The following is a 20,886-nucleotide window of genomic DNA, read 5'->3' as shown; positions in this document are numbered from 1 at the left end:
TCTTTAGTTACTCTTAAGTACTCAATGAATATCTTGACAGTCACACAATGATCTATTCCTAGATCTGACTAATATCATCTCGTGACACTCAGAACATACGATACATTAGGCCTAGTGCATAACATAATATACATAATCGATCCTATAGCTAACGTATATGGGATTTGACTCATGTACATCCTCTCATCTTGTGTGTTCAGACACATAGACTTCAAAAGGTGAACCCCGTGTTTCATGGAAAGATAACCTTTCTTGGATTCTTCTATGCTAAACTATTTTAGCACTTTATTTATGTATGTAGACTGCGAAAGTCTAAGCAACTTTCTTGATCTATCTCTATAGATCTTAATCCTAATGATATAGGTTGCTTCTCCCATGTCTTTTATGGAGAATATTTTGGACAACCAAAATTTAATTGAATATAAAATGGACACATCATTTTCTATGAGTAATATGTCATCAACATATAACACTAGGAATACGATCACACTTCCATTAACTTTCATGTACACGCAAGGTACATATATATTTTACGAGAAATCAAACTCTTTGATTACCTCATCAAAATGGATGTTCCAACTCCTAGATGTTTGCTTTAGTCCATAAATGGACCATTGAAGTTTGCATACTTTGGTTTTGTCAACCCTTATGAAACCCTCAGGTTGTATCATTTATACATCCTTGAATAGATTTCAATTAAGGAAAGATGTTTTTACATTCATTTATCATATCTCATAATTATGATGAACTATTATGGCTAGGAATATCCAAATGGATTTAAGCATGACTACTGGTGAGAAAGTTTTGTGACAGTTAATACCATATTTTTTACGATAGTCTTTCGCCACCAATCATACATTGTAGGTAATCAAATTACCATCCACATCAATTTTTTTTGAAAACCTACTTGTATCCAACAGGTGTAATACCTTTGGATGGGTCCACCAAGTTCTAAATTTGGTTTTCATACATGAAATCTATTTCCGATTTCATGGCTATTGACCATGAGTCTCTTTTTGAACTATTCAAAACTTGTTCATAAATAGTAGACTCCTCATCCTCAATGATTAATATGTCTTTCGATTCACTTATAAGAAATCCATATCTCTAAGGAATTTGACGTATCCTACTAGATCTACGAAGAGGTATGTAACAATAGGTTCAACTATTACCTCATCCTTATGAGTAATCAGCTGTGGTTCTTGATTAGGCATCTCTTCTGTGTCTATTGGAGTCTCTTAAACTATCCCAAGTTCAACCTTACTCCCATTGTTTTCCTACAAGAGAAACTCTTTCTCTAGGAATACAACATACCTTGAAATAAACACCTTTTATTCTAATGGATGATAGAATTGGTAACACCTTGTTATACCACTAATAGCAGCCACCAGCACGCAATTGGCTTCTTTGTCAGCTGCTAGTGTGTAGGTTGGGCAGCCAGCGGCTTGTTCTTGTTAAATTTATCCTACCATGTCATTTTTTTTTTTTTATTAATTTTAGCTAAATTTTATTTCTATTGTAGTATACTGCATTTGCTACTCTTCTCCAGTCGGACTACACATATTCAGGTATAATTTACATGGTTGAATTTAGATGTAGGTTAAGTTAATATTTTGATATATAACATGATATAGTCATATGGTGGTTTTAGTATGGGTAGATACTCCATGTTCAATATATGGAAAAATAATCTAGGTTTCTTTTGGTTCACTAAGTTGAATGTTCAATAGACAGTGAACATCATGTCTGATCTAACCTATTATGTTATTAAATGAAAACTACTTACACTATATTATGTTTGATTACTTTATTTAAAGTTAAATTAAATTGTATAAGTTTAATAGTATTTTAAATTATATTTCCATTAGGTCACAATGTCTATGAACACAGCATGGATCACTACAAGAAAACATAGCTTCAGAGACTAAAAAATCCATATCTAAAAGTCATTTTTCCGTCTCTAAAGAAAATTTGAGACGAAATATTCTGTCTCAAAAATCCGTTAGTTCGTGACTAATTTTGAGATGAAAATATTGTCTTTAATTTTAGAAATAGATTTAAAATCTGTTTATACATCCCTTATTAAATTGACCAAATTAAATTAATTTTAAATATAAATTCTATCTCTAATTTTATTTTAAATCTATTATTAATCAATCTCAAATAACATATCAAATATAATTTTAATTTCTTTATAAATCTATATACATTTCTATTTATAAATTCATATATATTTTAGTCTTTAAATTTATCACTAAAATTTTATTATATGCTATTTTTATATTTCTCATCTACATAATATTTTACAATAAACAATCACACATTTCAAATAAATTTTAAAAAAAATTAAAACAATTAATTTCTAATCCAAATATTTAAAACATTTAAACAAATTTAACCATTAATCAAACTATAAGTAACTAATAAATTTTAGATCCCACCACAAATAATTTAATCTTTATTTCTTCTTATCACGACTCTCATAGAGATCAAATCACGGTCCATTTGCTCATCTCCTAAATGAGACCTAAACTCTGAAAGGTCAAATCAATTTGACTTCTCAATGCAATTGGCAACAACGTCATCTATGTATGCACTTGGATATATGCTTTCAGCCTTTGCATTAACCGACTTCATGTGTACAGAAGAAAGCAATTCAAACTTTGGAGATGAAATAGTTGTTGTTGGTGGTGGAGTAGCCATGGGAAGACTGGAAGGTGTCTTTCTAGCTCTGCATTCTTTTTCATCTCAATGGAGAAATAACAAATTAAAATTCAGATACAATAAACATAATATTCATCGTGCTATAATATAAAGGAAGCATTTTGGAGAAATCCTACAAACATGAGCAAATCCATCTCTAATATAAGTTATAAATGCTTCGCTCGCTTTTTGGAGCTAGGCAAATATATCTACCTATAAATAAAACCAAAGGTTTCGACATGCATAGTATAACAAAATATGCAAATGAAAGGAATAATATCAGTAGTATTTGGAACAAGGAATTCATCTTGGGATAGAGTTGAGTAATTCAATAAAGTTTATATAAGGTACAATCAGCACCTTCAGTTAAGCATCTTGACAACCATATCAATAGTGATCAAAGGAGAAAATCATTTCTGTTAAGCGGAAAAATTGCATTTATTCGCTTCGATTCAATGCCATTTCTGTTGGCAGCATCTGGTCTCTCCCATCCATCGCAACGGCGAGTGGATGTAAATCATTGGCAGTGCGATAGACAAGAGGCACGCTGGCAATAGAAGAATGATTGAGAATCAGTCAAACCCCTAATTAGGATTTGCACAAGAGAACAGTTCACGTACTCACCCCCGTGTGTGGCATTTTTGGGTGTCCTCGTGATCGAGAGAGGCGACCTTGGGGCCGCTACGCGAGGCGACCATGGGCATTCTCGTCACTGCACGAGGGGCAACGGGTATCCCTCTCCATAGCGCGAAGGGGGTCTTCGTCCTTGCTGCAGCGTGAAGGGGGTCGTTGTCCTCGTTACAACGCAAAGGGGATCGTCGTCCTTGTTAGAATGTATACTAAAATCCTAGTTTTTTGTTTAAACATTTATTTTGAAATGAGAATCACATTGGTCAAATGTCTGCATTTAGTTAAATACAGTTGTCCATTTAATTTATATTATAGATAACATGGTGTGTGGTGTCATACAGAAGATCATGTTATCAGTTCTTTATAAATTATAAATAGTAGCTCACAACCAAGATGGATTGGGACAAACCATTGGAATGGTTATAGTATAATTTGATATTAGTTTATCTTGACTATAAAATTACACTAGTACACTATGTGTGTATTGAGAAGGACTATTTGAGGTTGTTCCTTTTATACTGACTGTATAAAAAAACAGAACCTCTGTTATTATGGATGTGCATACTCTTAATCCCGATATAATAACAAGCACATGTACTTAGTATTTATTTCTTTAATTTATCAATGGGTGAGATTTATTCGTTAAATTAATAGGCTCGATGAGTTGAGAGATAGTATTATTTATATGGTGTGTTGTTGATTATAGAAGGAATCTGTGTCTTAATTATTTAGGTTGATGATGTCCCCTTGAGGAGCTCATAAGGATTATCATGTAAACCCTGTAGGTGGACTTAGTCCGACATGATAATAAAGTTGAGTGGTACTACTTTTGGACTCAGATGTTAATTAACTAAGTTGTCAGTAACTCATTTAATTAACGGACATACGATATCTTAAACATGGGGAGATTAACGAACTCATAATAAGAAGGAGCCCATTTTATAATATGAGATTGGTGTGGTAGTTCAATAATGACCCTTTAGTGGTATGAATTATTATTGATGGACTTGAGTTGGGTGTTCGGGGCGAACACGGGAAACCCAAGCCCATCAGGAGACCTAAACCAATTCCTCCTCTAAGTCCCTGTTGTAGCCTCTATATATAAAGCTTCGCATTCACCCATCCATAATCGGGTTTGGTTTAACTTAGTTTGGTTTAACTTAACTTGTGTTATTGGTTCCTTATAAATTATAAATAGTAGCTCACTACTAAAATGGAGAGGAACAAACCATTGGAATAGTCGTAGTGTAATTAGGGTTTAGTTTATCTTAACTAATAACTTACACTAGTACACTCTGAATGTATTGAGCAAGACCATTTAAGGTAAGTTCTTTTTGTACTGACTTAATAAAAGAACAAGACCTTAGTTATTATGGAAGTGTGTGCTCTTAATCCTAATATAATAACAAGCACATATATTTAGTATTTATTTCTTTAACTTATCAAAGGGTGAGATTTAGCTCAATAAATCAAAAGGCCCGATAAGTTGGGAAATGATATTACTCATAGTGTGTGTTGTTGATTATAGAAGGAAACTGTGTCCTAGTAATTTAGGTTAATAATGTCCCCAAGAGGAGCTCATAAGGATTGTCATGTTAAACCTTGCAGGTGGACTTAGTCCGACATGATGATAAGGTTGAGTAGTACTACTCTTGGACTAAGACATTAATTAAAATGAGTTGTCAGTAACTCAATTAATTAGTGGACATCCGATATCTTAAACATAGGGAGACTAACACACTCATAATAAGAAGGAGCCCAAAATATAATTTGGGATTGGTGTGGTAGTTTAATAATAATTCTTTAGTGATATGAATTATTATTGATGAAATTAAGTTGGGTGTTCGGGGCGAACACGGGAAGCTTAATTTCATCGGGAGACCAAAATCAATTCCTCCTCTCGGTCCCTATCGTAATCTCTTGTATATAGAGATTTATACCCACCACATACCCACTTCTTACCCACTTTTATACCCATCCTAAAGGGGGGTCGGCCAAGCAAGCTTGGAACTCAAGCTTAGGCTGGCCAAGTAAAGAGGATGAGTTAAGTGGTGTGGCCGACCCTAGCTTGAACCCAAGCTTGGTGTGGTCGGCCACATCAAATTAAAAGGATTTTAATTTTTAAAAATTTCCTTATGTGGATTCCATTGTTTTAAAAGAGAGTTTAAAATTTAAATCTTTTCTTTTATAGCTTTCTACAAAAGATTAAGTGAAAGATTTGATATCTTTTCTTATTTGTAGTTAAAAGGAAGATTTTAATTTTTGATAAAACTTTTCTTTTTTGTAACCATGTTCATGATTTAAAAAGAGAGTTTTAAAATTAAATATCTCCTTTTATAAGTTTCTACAAAAGATTAAGAAAAGATTTGATATCTTTCCTTATTTGTAGATTGAAAGGATGATTTTAATTTTAAAGAAAACTTTCCTTTTTGGAAATCATCCACATGTTTTAATAGAGAGATTTTAATTTATAAAATTTTCTTTTATAACCAACCATGAAGGAAAAAATTATTAGAGATATTTTTATTTCCGAAAACAAATTAGGAAGTTTTAATTCTTGTGTTAAAACTTTCCTTGCTTGGAGCTATGAGGTGGTCGACCATATTGATTTAAGAAAAGGAAATTGGTTTTAATTAATTAAAATTTTCTTTTCATGGCAAAGAAAATAAGGAAGGTTTTATTTAAATTTTCCTTATTTGCCAAGACCAAGAATTATAAAAGAGGGGGTAGGGGTGCCTTCATGGGGGACAACTCTATTCTATTTTTCTCTCTTTTCTTCCTTGGTGTGGCCGACCATCCTCTTCTCTTCTTCTCTCCCTTTTGGTGGCCGAACCTCATCACTGTCATGGAGACTCTTGTGGTGGCCGGATCCTACTTGGAGAAGAAGAAGAGGAAGGAGTTTCTTGCATCCCTTGGAGTTTGGTAGTGGTGGCCGAACCTCTACATCCTTGGTGGAGTTTTGGTGGCCGAAACTTGGTGAAGAAGAAAGAAAGACTTGGGTGGTTCTCATCTCGGTAGATCGTTGCCCACACAATGTCTGAGATAATAAGAGGAATACGGTAGAAGATCAAGAGGTTGTTGCTTACAAAGAAAGGTATAACTAGTAATTATTTTCGTCATCAACTAGTTTTTCTTTGTATGAATTCCAAACACAAGAGACATATAATTCTAGGTTTCAAATTTGTAATTCGAGTTTGTGTTTTATTTATTTTTTAAATTTGTGATTCGATTGTTCTTTTTTGTTAGACCTAGAGTTATATAAGGAAATTAAATATTAGATTTCATTAAAAGGCTTTGTCTAGGAAGCGATGGTTGCTCCCATATCCAAGGAGGCCTAGTGCCTCGCCATGTTTAACCTGGAAGCCGATTTCTGAAATTAATATTTAATTGAATTTATAACGTTGGTGGATTTGAATCAATAATGTTAAGCATCGTTTCCGATCCAAGTCTAAACCACTAAGAATAGATAAGTTAAATTTGGAATCAATAATGTTAAGTTTTGTTTGCGATTCCTAATTTAATTTCTAAAGAACACAATAGGTTGTTAGGAAAGGTTCGACACTTGTATAAAATTTTTGTACAGTGGAACCGGTACGATCTTCCTAGGACCAACCAACATCCACAACTCCCTTCTCTCCTTGTGGTTGCTGCCCCCTCTTCCCTTGCTAGGACCGGCGGAACAACCAATTCTCTTCTCCCCTTGTGGTCGACGCCACCTTCTTCCCCACCTAGGGCCGACGCTAACCTCTCCCTTGCAAAGGGCCGACGATTTTCTCCTCCTCCTTGGTTAGGGCCAGCGGTTCCCCTTCTCCCTTGGTGACTGGCACCTCTTCCCATCCATTGGTGGCCGGTGGCTTGAAGAAGAGGAGGAAGAGAAGAAGAAGAGGAAGAAGAAGAAGAGGAAGAGAAGGAAGAAGATTAGAAGGTGCCCCATCCTAGAGACTCCTTTTATGGCCGGCGATTTTGGAAGAGAAGAGAAGGAGTGTGGTTTTGTTCTTGGTAGATTGTCGCCCACACTACATCTAAGAAGAGGAGAGGAATACGGCAGAAGATCAAGAGGTTTTTAACTACAAAGAAAAGGTACAACTAGTTCTTTAATTCCGCCACGTATCTAGTTTCATTTTTCTTTGTATTGATTTTGCGTATCGATTTTGAATACCAACATAAGAGACCAGCGATCTTGTAATTCGATCAAGGTGTGATTAGATCATTCAAAAACTTGCTTGATTGATCAAACACATGTTTGATAAAAAAATACGGGTTGCTAGGAAAAGTTCTATTCTTGTACAATTTTTTTGTACAGGGAAATTTAAACAGAACGGAATTCCAGCGCCTTCAAACTTAATTTTGATCCTTTTGACATAATCAAAATACAGGTTCGATCGTCGGATACTTCCCGCACCAACACAGACTTGCATTAATGGCAAGCAATCAAGAAAATGAACGAATATGAAGCAAGCTCGTCCGAAATGAGCATCTAGAGCATCGATGAAGGGGGAGCTACATTGGATGAAAGCAATAGTTCAGGGGGAGCTACGGATGATGGGATCAATAAGGTAAGTTAGGTATAATCTCTGCCTCTTGATAAATTATTCAAGTTTGTTAAATTATTGTCAAAGGATTGCTATAAGCTAGAAAAAGAAAACCAAGAGTTAAAATTAATTCTAGCCAAATCTTGTCCATTAGAAGAATTTGACAAAATAAAATTGGAAAATGATAATTTGAAAACAAAAATAGCATACTTGAAAAATCGTGCTTGTTCGTTTAATCAAAACAATAAAAGATATAATAATTTGAATTGGTATGTTAAATACCACAAGGGACAAATTAAAAAAATTTCAAAGAAATACATACCCAAAAGATTTTTAATTAATCCAGTAGGCTGGAACCTATATTGGGTTCCAAAATCTTGTCTAAATTAAAATTTAATTGGACTTAGGGCTTTCAGAGAGTAGATTAAATGTTTAATTTTCTTAAGAGGCTTTGTCTAGAAAGTGGGTGTTGTTCCAATAACCAAGAAAGCCTAGTGCTTCGCCACAGCCTGGAAACCAATTAATGAAATAAAATATTTAATTGACTAACTGATAAAGTATTTAATTGTAATTAATACTTTAAATATTTACTCAAAATTTTTTTACAAAACTTAAAGTTTCTAAAATTATTTAGCAAATTTTATAAGTGATATCAAAATTATTTTTAATTTTTTTTAAAGTTTTCAAAAACTTGATAAGTTTTTCAAAATTGTTGGAAAATCAGAGTTTTTTTTAAAACTAAAAACTTTCTTATTTTTGAAAAGTTACCCTTAGATTTTTTTTAGGTACCCCATTTTTTATGTGATCAAAGGGGGGAGAAGGGAAGATTAAGTCTAGGGGGAGGTAGCTTAATTTTTCACTTTTTGCACTTTATTACAAAATTTATTGCTTTTATTTTATGTTGATTTATCTTAACTTAACTTGGGTTGCTCACATTAAAAAGGGAGAGATTGTTGATATCTCAAGATAGTTTTGATGTGATCAAACAAGTTAGATTAGGTTCTGTTGTGTTTAACCCTGTGTCTAAGTGTGCAGAAACTTAGGAGCGCAGGAAGTCGAGCGAAAGACGTAGCTAGTGAGAAGGACGACATAGGAGAGAGCAGACGGGCTCGGTGCGTCTGAGGGATGAGGTGCTACAGAAGAGTACACTGGTGGGTGAGAAGGGAGCGTGCGATGTTTTCGAGGGGCGAGAAGCCGGAGTGGAAGATTGCTCGAGCAGCAAAAGACGCAGCTGTCCGAGGGACGAAAAGCTATAGAAGAGTACGCTAGCGGATGAGAAGGAAGTAAGTAGCGATTCTAAGGGATGAGAAGATTGAGTAGAAGTTTGCTCGAGAAGGCCGGAAGTTGGGTTCGGGTGAGCCCTATCCAGATGGCCAAAATCACTCAAGCGAGCGAAAGACCTGGACCGAGACGAGCGAAACTGAAGAAGGAGACTCGGACCAAAAGTCAGCAAAAGACGAACTTCTGATGCCCGGGGGGCCTGGACCAGTCCATCGCGCCTGAACCAGGTCAAGGCGCTTGGACCAGGTCAAGGTGCCCAGGTCAGTGCGGGCGCTCGGACCAGTCTGGGGTGCTTAGACCAGTCTGGGGCGCTCGGACTAGTCCGGGGCACCCGGAGCAAGTCGGGGTGTTCGAAACCCGACTTTTATCCAGATCGACGTGGCTTTTGACCGTTGCATCGGGGATAGATTTCTAACCCATTCCAAGCTCTTGGAACGCTTCCAGGAGCCCCGAGCAAGACTATATAAATAACCTTGCTCCCAAAAGCTAAGCAGAACAAAAAACTATGAGACAACACTTGTACACTTTTAGTTTTCTGTTTAGCTCTCTGATTCTGTGTTGTTATTACTGTAAAGAGTCTTCTCCGCCTGAAGGAGAAATTAGTACGCTTTACTTCCTTGGATTAACAACCTTCCCGATTGTAACCAAGTAAATTCTCGGTGCCTCTATCTTTTAGTTTCTTTATTATACTTATGCAAGTGTTAGATTTATAAACCTACAAATCCGAGAAAGGTCTTTTTATTTTATTTTTGTGTAGGGGTTATTCACCCACTCTAGCCAGCCGCCCAAGGGTCCTAACACATACAAACTCTTAAACTGTGATAAGGTCAAACTATACATAAAATAAGTTTACTTCTCTAATCAAAAATTTATCCCCTGTTTAATTTGTTTGCTTGATATCTCAATTAACTTAAAATTACCTTCTTTCCTAGCTTGTATGAACAACAACTATATCTATAAAATCCATCAATGGAAGCAAGTAGGGTAGCTGAAAGGTTAGAGGACTAATTTGTATTATAGTTTCAAATATATGTAAGTTGGAGATTTTATCAAATCTTTAAGTTCAAGTGTATTAATACATGTCCTAATGTCTACTAATTTTATAAGTTAAAGACCGTAGAATATTAAATGTGACAGATAATAGGATAATGAATCTTACATCAAGACATCTCTTAAAATAAAGGTCTACTTTGGTTACCATGGCCTCAAATTTCACATGGCATAATGAGATTCATGGATATTAACTTATAATTCTGGTGTTTGTATCAAAAGATCCATGGACAACAATAACACTCAGGCTAATTACTATGGCAGACTTGAGAAAATCATAGAGGTTAAATATCCTGCATTACCTATAAAAAGGTGTGTGATATTCAAATGTTCATGGTATGATCCTACTCCAAGAACAAGTACTGGAAGACATTCAAATTATAATTTAATTGAGGTTAATGCAAATAAAAGATTCAACAAGTTTGAACATTTCATTTTCGGGGTACAAGCGGACTAGGTTTTCTATCTTGAATACCCTACAAAGAGAAGAAGACCTAGTGAATGGTTGTCTATTTATCGAATGAAACCTTACTTGACCATAGAAATGCCGAATATCATCACTGCTCAGAACCATGATACATTTCAGAATAACGAAGGGATGAGACATTCAGTTGATGCACAACTCTAATCTACATCTCAATTACTTGTAGATGTTAATGTCACTTACGAGGAGATAGATGATGGAGAGATGTCTAATAGTGAAGATAAAGTTGTACTAACAAAGTCTAACGATGAGGACTTAGAAACTGTTATTGTTGATTAGTCAAATGTTAAAAATGATAAAATATTAGTATTATTGTTCATCAAATAAGTTATGTTTCCATATTTTTTTGTATTGATGTCATGCATGTTTATAAACTTTAGTATATATGTTATGCTGTAATATTATTTTGTAGATATTATCATAGCTGAGCAGCGGGCAATAACACCCTGTGGCTACAAGGTTTTAGAGTTGTTGGAGACATGTAAATATTTTTTGTTATTAGTAATTCAATTTTATATATTATTTTAATAAATTTCATATCTTCATATTTTTTTCTTGCAAATTTGTTCTTGATAGCCACTGGATTGCATCTTACATCACCGAAAAATTTAAAGAAAGAGTATGCACTTCTGGTAGTACATGAAGACATGTAGACCAAGAAATGGAGATATTTTACTATAATGAATTCGTGGTAAGTAAATTTAATATATTTGATATTCCATAATATATTTATCCTTTCATATACTAAATGCTCAACTTATAATTGCAGAAAAGATATACATGAGAAGAAGGGCAAGAAGAACAATTTAAAATCACATGGAATAATTATTGTGTCAAACTTTACAGAGACATGATGTACTATATTGTTGGTTGGTCCTAGGAAAATCATACCGGTTTCATTGTACAAAAATTTTGTACAAGTGTCGAACCTTTCCTAAACAACCTATTGTGTTCTTTAGAAATTAAATTAGGAATCACAAACGGAACTTAACATTATTGATTCTAAATTTAAATTATCTGTTCTTAATGGTTTAGATTTGGATCGCAAACGATGCTTAACATTATTAATCCAAATCCACCTATGTTATAAATTCAATTAAATATTAATTTCTAAAATTGGCTTCTAGGACTACATGGCGAGGCACTAGTCCTTCTTGGGTATGGGATCATCCACCACTGCCTAGACAAAACCTTTTAAAGAAATCTAATATTTAATTTCCTTATATAACTCTAGGTTTAATCAAAAAGAACAATCGAATCATAAATTCGAAACTCTAGAATCATATGCCTCTTGTGTTTGGAATTCATACAAAGAAAAACTAGCATGATGTGGAAAATAATTACTAGTTATACATTTCTTTGTATGCAACGACCTCTTGATCTTCTGCCGTATTCCTCGCCTCCTCTTGGACGTCGTGTGGGTGACGAACCTCCAAGATGAACACCACCCAAAAGCTCCTCCTCCTTCTCTAAGTTTCGGCCATAACCACCACCAAGGAACAAAAGAGAGCAAGGGGAAAGGAAAGGGGAGAGGGCCGACCACAAGAGAATAAGAATTGATTCAATCCCTACTTCTCTTCTTCTTCTCCTTCTCTATGTATCCGACCACACAAAGCAACCACAAGAGGTGGCCAACCCTAGCATGAAGAGAAGCAAAGGCCGACCCTTAGGAGAAGACTAGAGAGAAGAGAGAAAAGAATATAATACATCATGAGGTATCTCCTCCCCTTCTTTTATAATACTTGCCCAAGGCAAATAAGGAAAGATTTTTACAAAAAATAAAATTTTCCTCTTGATTTCCTTTCCCCCTTTTATTTTTCCTTTTCTCCTCTTTTATACTCTTAATGGACGGCCCCTTACTTGGACACCAAGCAAGGGTGGCCAGCCACATCATCATGAAGAGAATTTTTTTTTTATAAAATTTTATAAAAGAAGGAATTCTCTTATAAAATTTTACAAGCTTTCTTTCCTTTTGTAGATGTTAAAAAAGGAATGTTTTAAAAATTAAAACCAAGTTTTAAAATTTAAAACTTCTTTTCTAAAATTTTCTTTTTAACATGGTTACAAAAAAGGAAAGTTTTAAATTTAAAACTCTTTTATTTAAAAACCATGTGGATGGTTAAAAAAGGAAAGTTTTAAAACTTTTAAAACTTTCTTTTAAACCATGTGGCCTAATTCAAATAAGGAAAGTTTTATAATTTTAAAATCTCTCTTTTAAAACTTGTAGATATCTACAAAGAGAAGATTTTAAAAATTCAAAACACCCCTCATACTTTGAATTATGTGGCCGGCCCACTTCTTGCTTGGGCACCAAGCAAGAGGCCAACCCCTTTGAGGAAGAAGTGGCCGACCCCATGGCTTGGTCACCAAGCCATGGGTCGGCCCCCTCTTGGACACCAAGATGGACTTTTCATGAGTGGATATGAGGCATTAATGAGGCTACGACAGGGACCTAGAGGAGAAATTAGTTTTGGCCTCCCGACGAGCTCGAGTATCCCGTGTTCGCCCCGAACACACAACTAAAGTTCATCAATAATAACTCATTCCAATAGAGAGTTATTATTGCACTACCGCACCAATCCCAAATTACATATGAGCTCCTTCTTATCATGAGTGTGTTATTCTCCCTGTGTTTAAGATGTTGGATGCCCACTAAATAATTGAGTTACTGACAACTCACTTTAATTAATATCTTTGTCCAAGAGTAGTACCACTCAACCTTATTGTCGTGTCGGACTAAGTCCACCTGCAGGGTTTAACATAATAATTCTTATGAGCTCCTCTTGGGGACATTATCAACCTAGATTACTAGGACACAGTTTCCTTCTATAATCAACAATACACACTGTAAGTAATATCATTTCCCAACTTATTGGGCCTATTGATTTATCGAGCTAAATCTCACCCTTTGATAAGTCAAAGAAATAAATACTAAATATATGTGCTTGCTATTATATTAGGATTAAGAGCACATACTTCCATAATAACTAAGGTCTTGTTCTTTTATTAAGTCAGCATAAAATGAACTTACCTTAAATGGTCCTGCTCAATACACTCAGAGTGTACTAGTGTAATTTTATAGTTAAGATAAACTAATACCAAATTATACTACGACTATTCTAATGATTTGTTCATTTCCATTTTAGTCGTGAGCTACTGTTTATAATTTATAAGGAATTGATAACATGATCTTCTGCATGTGACACCACACATCATGTTATCTACAATATAAATTAATTGAACAACTACACTTAGCATATAAATGTAGTCATTTGACCAATGTGATTCTTATTTCTAAATAAATGTTTATACAAAAAGTTAGGCTTTTAGTATACACTCTAACATATATAAGAAAGAAAGACACTAGATTGACGTATGTTTCCGAGGCGACATGAAGTGCATGAACGGACACCTGGGCTGTAGAGAGGTGGCAAGAAAATATAAAAAAGGCTCGAACAAACAGAAATACAAAGCCAGGTGACCTGAGCACTGGAACCGCTTGGTATATGTCAGGATTCAGATCCATTGTTGAGCATGCCATGGATCTGGGCAGTTTAATTTAAAGTTAAATAAACAAATTTTATGTTTATTATTAAATTTATATAATTTTATCCCAAATTATTTATGTATGCAAGAATGTGAACTAGCCTGCCAACCTACTTGTATGGAGGTCTTTCTTAAGACCCATAAGAAGAAGGATGCCACATTTGTCGATCTCAGATCGAAGGCCATACACATAAGATTATTTACTTTATTACATTTAACTTTCTATCTTTATTAACTTTTGTAATTATTATATTTTTCTACACAGGATCAAATGACAGATAGAGTGGCTAAGACATCTCAGCCACTAGTAGGGGGAGTCACAACCTCTATCCACCGAGGCACTAATTGATATTTATTATGATGTTATCGATGGACAGATAAAAAACTCCACCCTTTACGATCTTGGATCCCAAGCTAAATTCGTATTTGATCGTTTAAGGACTCCTAGAGGTCATGATGATTCCTCTTCCTCTTCTTCTACTGAGATGCAGTCTTTAAAATGGTAAAATCAAGAACTGCGTACTCAAATTGTCTCAATGGATCAGAGGATGAATGAGTGGATGACAACTGAGTAGCAACGAGCTGAGGATGATCGAAAGCAATAACAGGATCATAATGCTTGTATGGCTTAGATGCGAGCGCTCATAGCATATATATATATATATATTGTAATTTTAAATATGAATGTACTATTTGGATTATGAATGGATAGTGTAGTTTTTTTTTTCTATTAGTTTGTATGTAAGAATATTTTTATTATGGATATGGGTTTTCTATTGTTATTTAGATACTATTTGGATAGTGAAATGTATGGATGTATGAACGTGAAATGTAATTGTGGATTGTGAACTCTTCATTTGTATGTATGAAAATGTCATCATTTGTGATGATTCTTTATGTATGAAAATTATATACAAGTTATGGCCTAAAAAGGAAGGCAATTTGTGAGTTTTTTTATTTCCGTCGGAATACCGACGAAATGTCTAATTCCGTCAGAAAATATCGTTCGATATTTTCTGACAGAATTCTTTAATCTGTCGACAAATATCGACGAAATTAGGTATTCTGTTGGTATTACGATTTAGGTATTACCTATGGAATGCTAATTCCATCGGAAAATGGCGATAGAATTAGCATTCCGCTGGTAATACCTAAATGGAATTAGTGATGATTAAGTTAAGATTACCGACAAAATAAATAATTTCATCAGTAATACTATCGACAGAATTAGTTATTCTATCAGTAATATTACCGACGGAATGTTTAAATCCGTCGAAAAATACTTTCCTGTCCAAGTTTACACTGACATATTATTTTTCATCATAATTTTGTCAATAAATATCTCTACCGATAGGATTATGATATAATATTCCGTTGGTAATGTTATTTTTTTCTAATGAGTTCAGTTTTTTTTCTTAAATTAGGGATCTTAAGATTATAAAACTCTCAATTAATGACAATTAATGAGATAAGATTGATGCAGTCTTTAAATTATGAAAATATGAAAAGTTGCTTTTGTTTAATGCATTTTTAAAATAAATTGGGAAGAAAAGAAAAATACCCCTCTTTTTATTGAAATCTTTAAAAATTATATATTCTTTTTTCATTTATTATTAAAACAGTATTTTATCTCATCTTAATTTTTTTTTATTTTTAAAAATATCCTTATTTTGAATGTGATTGTAATAGTTATAAAATCATAATTATTAAAATATACATATTTCAATTTTATCAACACTGATAATAATATAATATTATAATAATTATAATTCATAATTATTATAATACGTATATTTTCTGATTAATACTGATTAATATTTTATTGTAATATCTATGAGATTGTAGCAACCACAATTATATAGTTGTAACACTATAAAATTATGTTACTACAATTCTATAGTTAGAACAATTATAAAATTATAATTACTATAACTGTGTAATACATACGAGATCAATAACAATTAGGTATCTCATATTTACTACCAGATAAAAAAACAAAGATGCACCCTTTTAACTTTTTTTAACTTTTGCCCGAATACCTTAGATAACAATTGGAAAATATTATTATTATTATGTATAATATTTAATTATATTTTAAGTGCTCATTGTATGTATTTTAAAAGCTATTATTTTATGTTTTATTAAATTATATGTTATGTATCACTAAAATTTCTTACTGTTAATTTGTATTATATCTAGTATTAAATTATTTTAATACATACTATAAAATATTATTACAGAGGGCATTAAATTTATTGTAAAGGTTATTTATATAAACACCTTTATCATGTGTGAATGAAACAATTATATTTGAATTAATTAGGAAGCATTAGACAGGCAACCAATCATATTGAACAAATATTAGCATTGTAGTAATTTCATAATTGAGGCAGAGATAAATCCAAACATATATGGGGACAGCAATTCGATTGAAGAGCAATAACTGTGGTTAAAATTGGCATGATCATAATCAAATTATGACATATTTGGGGATTTGATTTGTTTATTTAACTTTTGTAATTCGATAGGATTTTAAATATCTTCCATTGGAACAATAAGATGTAGCAAGAGGAAGGAAAAACGAGCAAGTTCGAATTTGTTGGAAAAAATATATATGAACTGAACAATTCACAGCTATAAAACTTTAATTGGAAAGAATTTAACTTTCTTTAGGGCGATTTATGATCGTTTAATTTATATTCATAAAACATATCCAACTAAGAACCGTCAATTAATTCTTATTTACATGGAAATAATTACTACACCGGTCCGTACGTGTATAAATTGAACCGCGTTCCCTCGCCAATTGTAGCGCGCACCGCCGCCGGCGCCGCCACCGAGACGTCTCTGCTTTCTGTCTATCTGCTCTGTGTGTTCGATTAAAATGGTGAGGCGGAAGAAGAGCATGGGGCGGCAGAAGATCGAGATCAAGAGGATCCAGAACGAGGAGGCGCGGCAGGTTTGCTTCTCCAAGCGCCGAAGCGGAGTCTTCAAGAAGGCCAGCGAGCTGTCCATCCTTTGCGGCGCTGAGATTAGTGTCGTCGTCTTCTCCCCCGCCGGCAAGGTCTTCTCCTTCGGCCACCCCTCCGTCGAGGCCGTCGTCGACCGCTTTCTCGTCGGGAACCCACGCCGGCAGCACCCGGCGTGCAGCGGAGGCGGAGGCCTCGATTCGCACCGCGAGGCAGCCGTGCGGGAGCTCAACAGAAAATGCATGGAGCTGCACGACATGGTGGAGGCCGAGAAGAAGAAGCGCGACGCTCTCGAAAAAGAGATCAAGAAGGAGAAGGAGGGGGAGGCGGGAAGTTGGTCTTGGGACGGCGACGAAGACGTGGAGAGACTCGGCATGGAGGGGCTGCAGGAGCTGGAGCGTAGGCTAGTGGAGTTGAGGAGCGACGCGGCGAGGAGGGCGGACCAGCTGCTGCAAAAGAGCTTCGTGTTCAAGCCGCAATTCCTGGCAGCGGCGCCGCTCGGCAGTGGCGGCGCCGGAGCGGCGGCGGGGGTGCATGCAGTGAAGAATGAAGCCGCCGACGTGCATTATCCAGGTCTCGACGCCGGCGGGTTCGGGGGCTACGGGCACGGTTTCTTTAGCTCCACAATCTAACGATAGCGATCGATTTCGTAGTTAAATGTAGTGACATCGCCAAAGTCAACTATATGGAGTATATCGAACTCGTACGGATTTGTATTTAGTACTGCATGAGCAATGAAAAAGGTACGTTAATGACCTTCCGATATCTGTTAATTAGTCAATTAGCCATCAAAATAATACCAGCATTACCGCTAAGTTAGCAAGAGGTGGAATTTGTGGATATATTATAATTACTTATAATTTAGCAATAGAATAATGTTTTAAAATTTTAATCCAATTTAAAATGCAAACACACTCATACACACACATTGTCCCATCGTGCATGCATCAGCGACCGAGCCACTGCCATCGCGTGAGGCGAAGAGGAGTACGTGTACAAATCTGACGAAAGGAAGCACACAACCGTCCGATCCAAAGTGCCCAGAGAAGTAACGGCTCATATTTCACAGCGAAAGGCGCGGCGTCGCTGGCCTCGCCCATGGCGTGGTCGGGGTTATTCATGCCGGTCGCATGGATTCTGTCAGAAACGTAAAGTGTTGTCATTCTCATCATGATTTTTTTTTTATCATAACCATCAATTATTATTCAATTCCATTTACCATTACTTCGTAATAAATCATATAAATCATTAATTAAAACTTAGTGGGATGTTAACGTTCTCTCTTATTGCACCGTATAACTTAAGATTTATATTTAGTACTGCGTTTCACTGCAAAAAAAAAAAAAAAAAAAAAACTACAGATAGATAGCTTTGAGATTCGTGCACAGAACGCTAGCTACAATTGAAAACAAGCTAGATAAGAATACACCCCGCAGCAATCCCTTTCGTTCGATACGATCTCTCATGGAGCTCTTCTTCCCCATCCTCCCGTTGCTCTTGCTACTCTCCTCGGGTAAGTAAGCATCTCACTTCCTTTCTTTTTGAATAATGTATGATCTATCATTGTTTGGATCCAGGGGCGTTATGGCTATCGCCGGCGGGAGGTGCGGGGACCACCTTCACCATCAAGAACGGTTGCCCGTATACCATTTGGCCGGGAACATTGTCCGGCAACGGCGCAGCCCAACTTGGCGGCGGCGGCTTTGAGCTTCCTACCGGTTCCACCGCCGCCTTCTCTGCTCCGCCTGGCTGGTCCGGACGCTTCTGGGCCCGCACCCGCTGTCGCTTCGTCTCCCCCTCCTCGTCGCCTCCCAACGGCATCTGCGTCACCGGCGACTGCGACGGCGCTTTCCACTGCGCGGTTGGCGGCGCCACGCCGGTCAGCCTCGCCGAGTTCACGCTCGGCGGTGTCGGAAACGGCGCCGGCAAGGACTTCTACGACGTGAGCCTGGTCGACGGATACAACATCGGCATCGGTGTCCGCCCCTCCTCGGCGGCGGGCGATAACTGCCGGTACGCTGGGTGCGTGGAGGACCTGAACGCACGGTGCCCGGCGGAGCTGAGGGTGGCAGCGGAACCCGGAGGGGAGACGGTAGCGTGCCGGAGCGCGTGCGACGCGTTCGGGACGCAGGAGTACTGCTGCACCGGGACCTACGGATCTCCGGCGACCTGCAGGCCAACGCGATACTCGCAGCTATTCAAGTCGGCGTGTCCGGCAGCGTACAGCTATGCCTACGACGACGCCACCAGCACGTTCACGTGCACTGCAGGCGCTGTCGGCTACGTCATCACCTTCTGCCCGGCAACCGGCGACGCCATCTAGCCTTAGCTGAGATCTAAACACACATATATATTTCTACCTTCAAAAACATAATTATATATGACATTAAATTAAAACTCATTTATTGCTTAATACTTAATTGCTGTTAGTTCACAGGACTAACATAATTTCCAGCGAGCAGCAAGGTATATCCTGAGCTTGAGTGGTGCGATTTCTTAGGGCATCATGAGTTTTTTTTATAATTTTAAAATTTCAATATGCCAAAAATATGATATTCTCTCCCCCAGTAAAAAAAAAAAACTCTTTTACAAACCCCCAAACTTCATTGCCAATTAATGATTGGCTCTACTCATATTATTAATTTCGAGAGAAAAAAAAACATATTTAATTTTTACGGTTTTAATTGAATAAAAACCTTAAACCTCACGCCCATGACAGGTTAAGCTTATTTATTCAATTTTTTAGTTTGATAAATGATCTCGTTCGAAAGCTGAGTCGGATGAAGGCAGGTCTTGTTGTGCGAAAGGTTGATGGAGAGTCGTTGAAGTACTGGATACGCCGGATACCCCCTGGAAAGGTTCGTACGGGCGGCCTATGAAGAAAGATGATCAGGACGATGACGCTATTGTTCTGCACATACTCAAACGAGCCCCCCGGTCGTTAGAGACCAAGAACCAGGGAAAAAGTCTCCGGGTCAGGCCCTCCAACGCTCAAGTCAGGTACTTTTCCCCAGAAATCGCAGAGAAAGGACGAAAAGTAAATGACTAGTGAAAAATGACGAGTGAGCGTACCTGCATAAGGGACAAGACATCCCTTTTTATACTGCAACGAAGATTCCTGGGTCTGACGGGTGTCAGGGAATGTCGGTTGTCAGACTTTGTCTGGCGGTGGTTGACACGTGACTCTTCCTAATAGGCTGGCGGCAAAACCAAAGGTGTATTGAGCCTCGACTGTCGGCATATTCCCTGACACCTTTATTATTCCCTCTGACAAGCGGTTGCGATTTCTCGGTTGATTTGTCCTGTAGCCCCTGACCGATCCAGGATCTGGACTTGCCCTGTTTTTATATACTGTTGCCTTCGACTTGTATGTTCCGATCTGTGTTAAGCTTGTGTCCGGATCTGCCCTTGTCGTCTGCTATCTCTGTTAGTTAGAGCCCTAGAGTCAATCATTTGATGATTGTATTCTGGACTTGTTGTATCATATTCTTATATAAATAAAGACATGTGTTTTGGTTATTATACTTACTTGTATTGGTGCCAAATAAACTAAGTATAATAGCGTCCTTGAGTAGACGGTTCTCACCTATATCAATCTAACTAACCGATAGTGAGATGATATAGTGAACACTACTCTTAATCATTCCTAGTCGAGTATTAACATTCAGGGACAATGTTAATGCAATAAGAC

The 20,886-nt window shown here is 36.5% G+C and overlaps 2 protein-coding genes across 2 annotated transcripts; both read left to right on the top strand.

Moving 5' to 3' along the window:
• The first annotated feature begins 17,110 nt into the window (after positions 1 to 17,110).
• On the top strand, positions 17,111 to 17,827 carry LOC122042044 (agamous-like MADS-box protein AGL62). Its single transcript, XM_042601971.1, has one exon. The coding sequence runs from the start codon at positions 17,111 to 17,113 to the stop codon at positions 17,825 to 17,827; it is 717 nt and encodes a 238-aa protein (XP_042457905.1).
• Positions 17,828 to 18,659: 832 nt separating this feature from the next.
• LOC122042036 (pathogenesis-related thaumatin-like protein 3.5) lies at positions 18,660 to 19,547 on the top strand. The gene is made up of 2 exons (XM_042601958.1): positions 18,660 to 18,708; positions 18,773 to 19,547. Exons 1-2 carry the CDS (start codon positions 18,660 to 18,662, stop codon positions 19,516 to 19,518), a joined length of 795 nt encoding a protein of 264 aa, XP_042457892.1. The 3' UTR covers positions 19,519 to 19,547.
• Positions 19,548 to 20,886: the final 1,339 nt, after the last annotated feature.

Source organism: Zingiber officinale, chromosome 1B (assembly GCF_018446385.1).
Source record: "Zingiber officinale cultivar Zhangliang chromosome 1B, Zo_v1.1, whole genome shotgun sequence".
NCBI lineage: Eukaryota > Viridiplantae > Streptophyta > Magnoliopsida > Zingiberales > Zingiberaceae > Zingiber > Zingiber officinale.
This window is presented reverse-complemented; position numbering and strand designations above follow the sequence as displayed.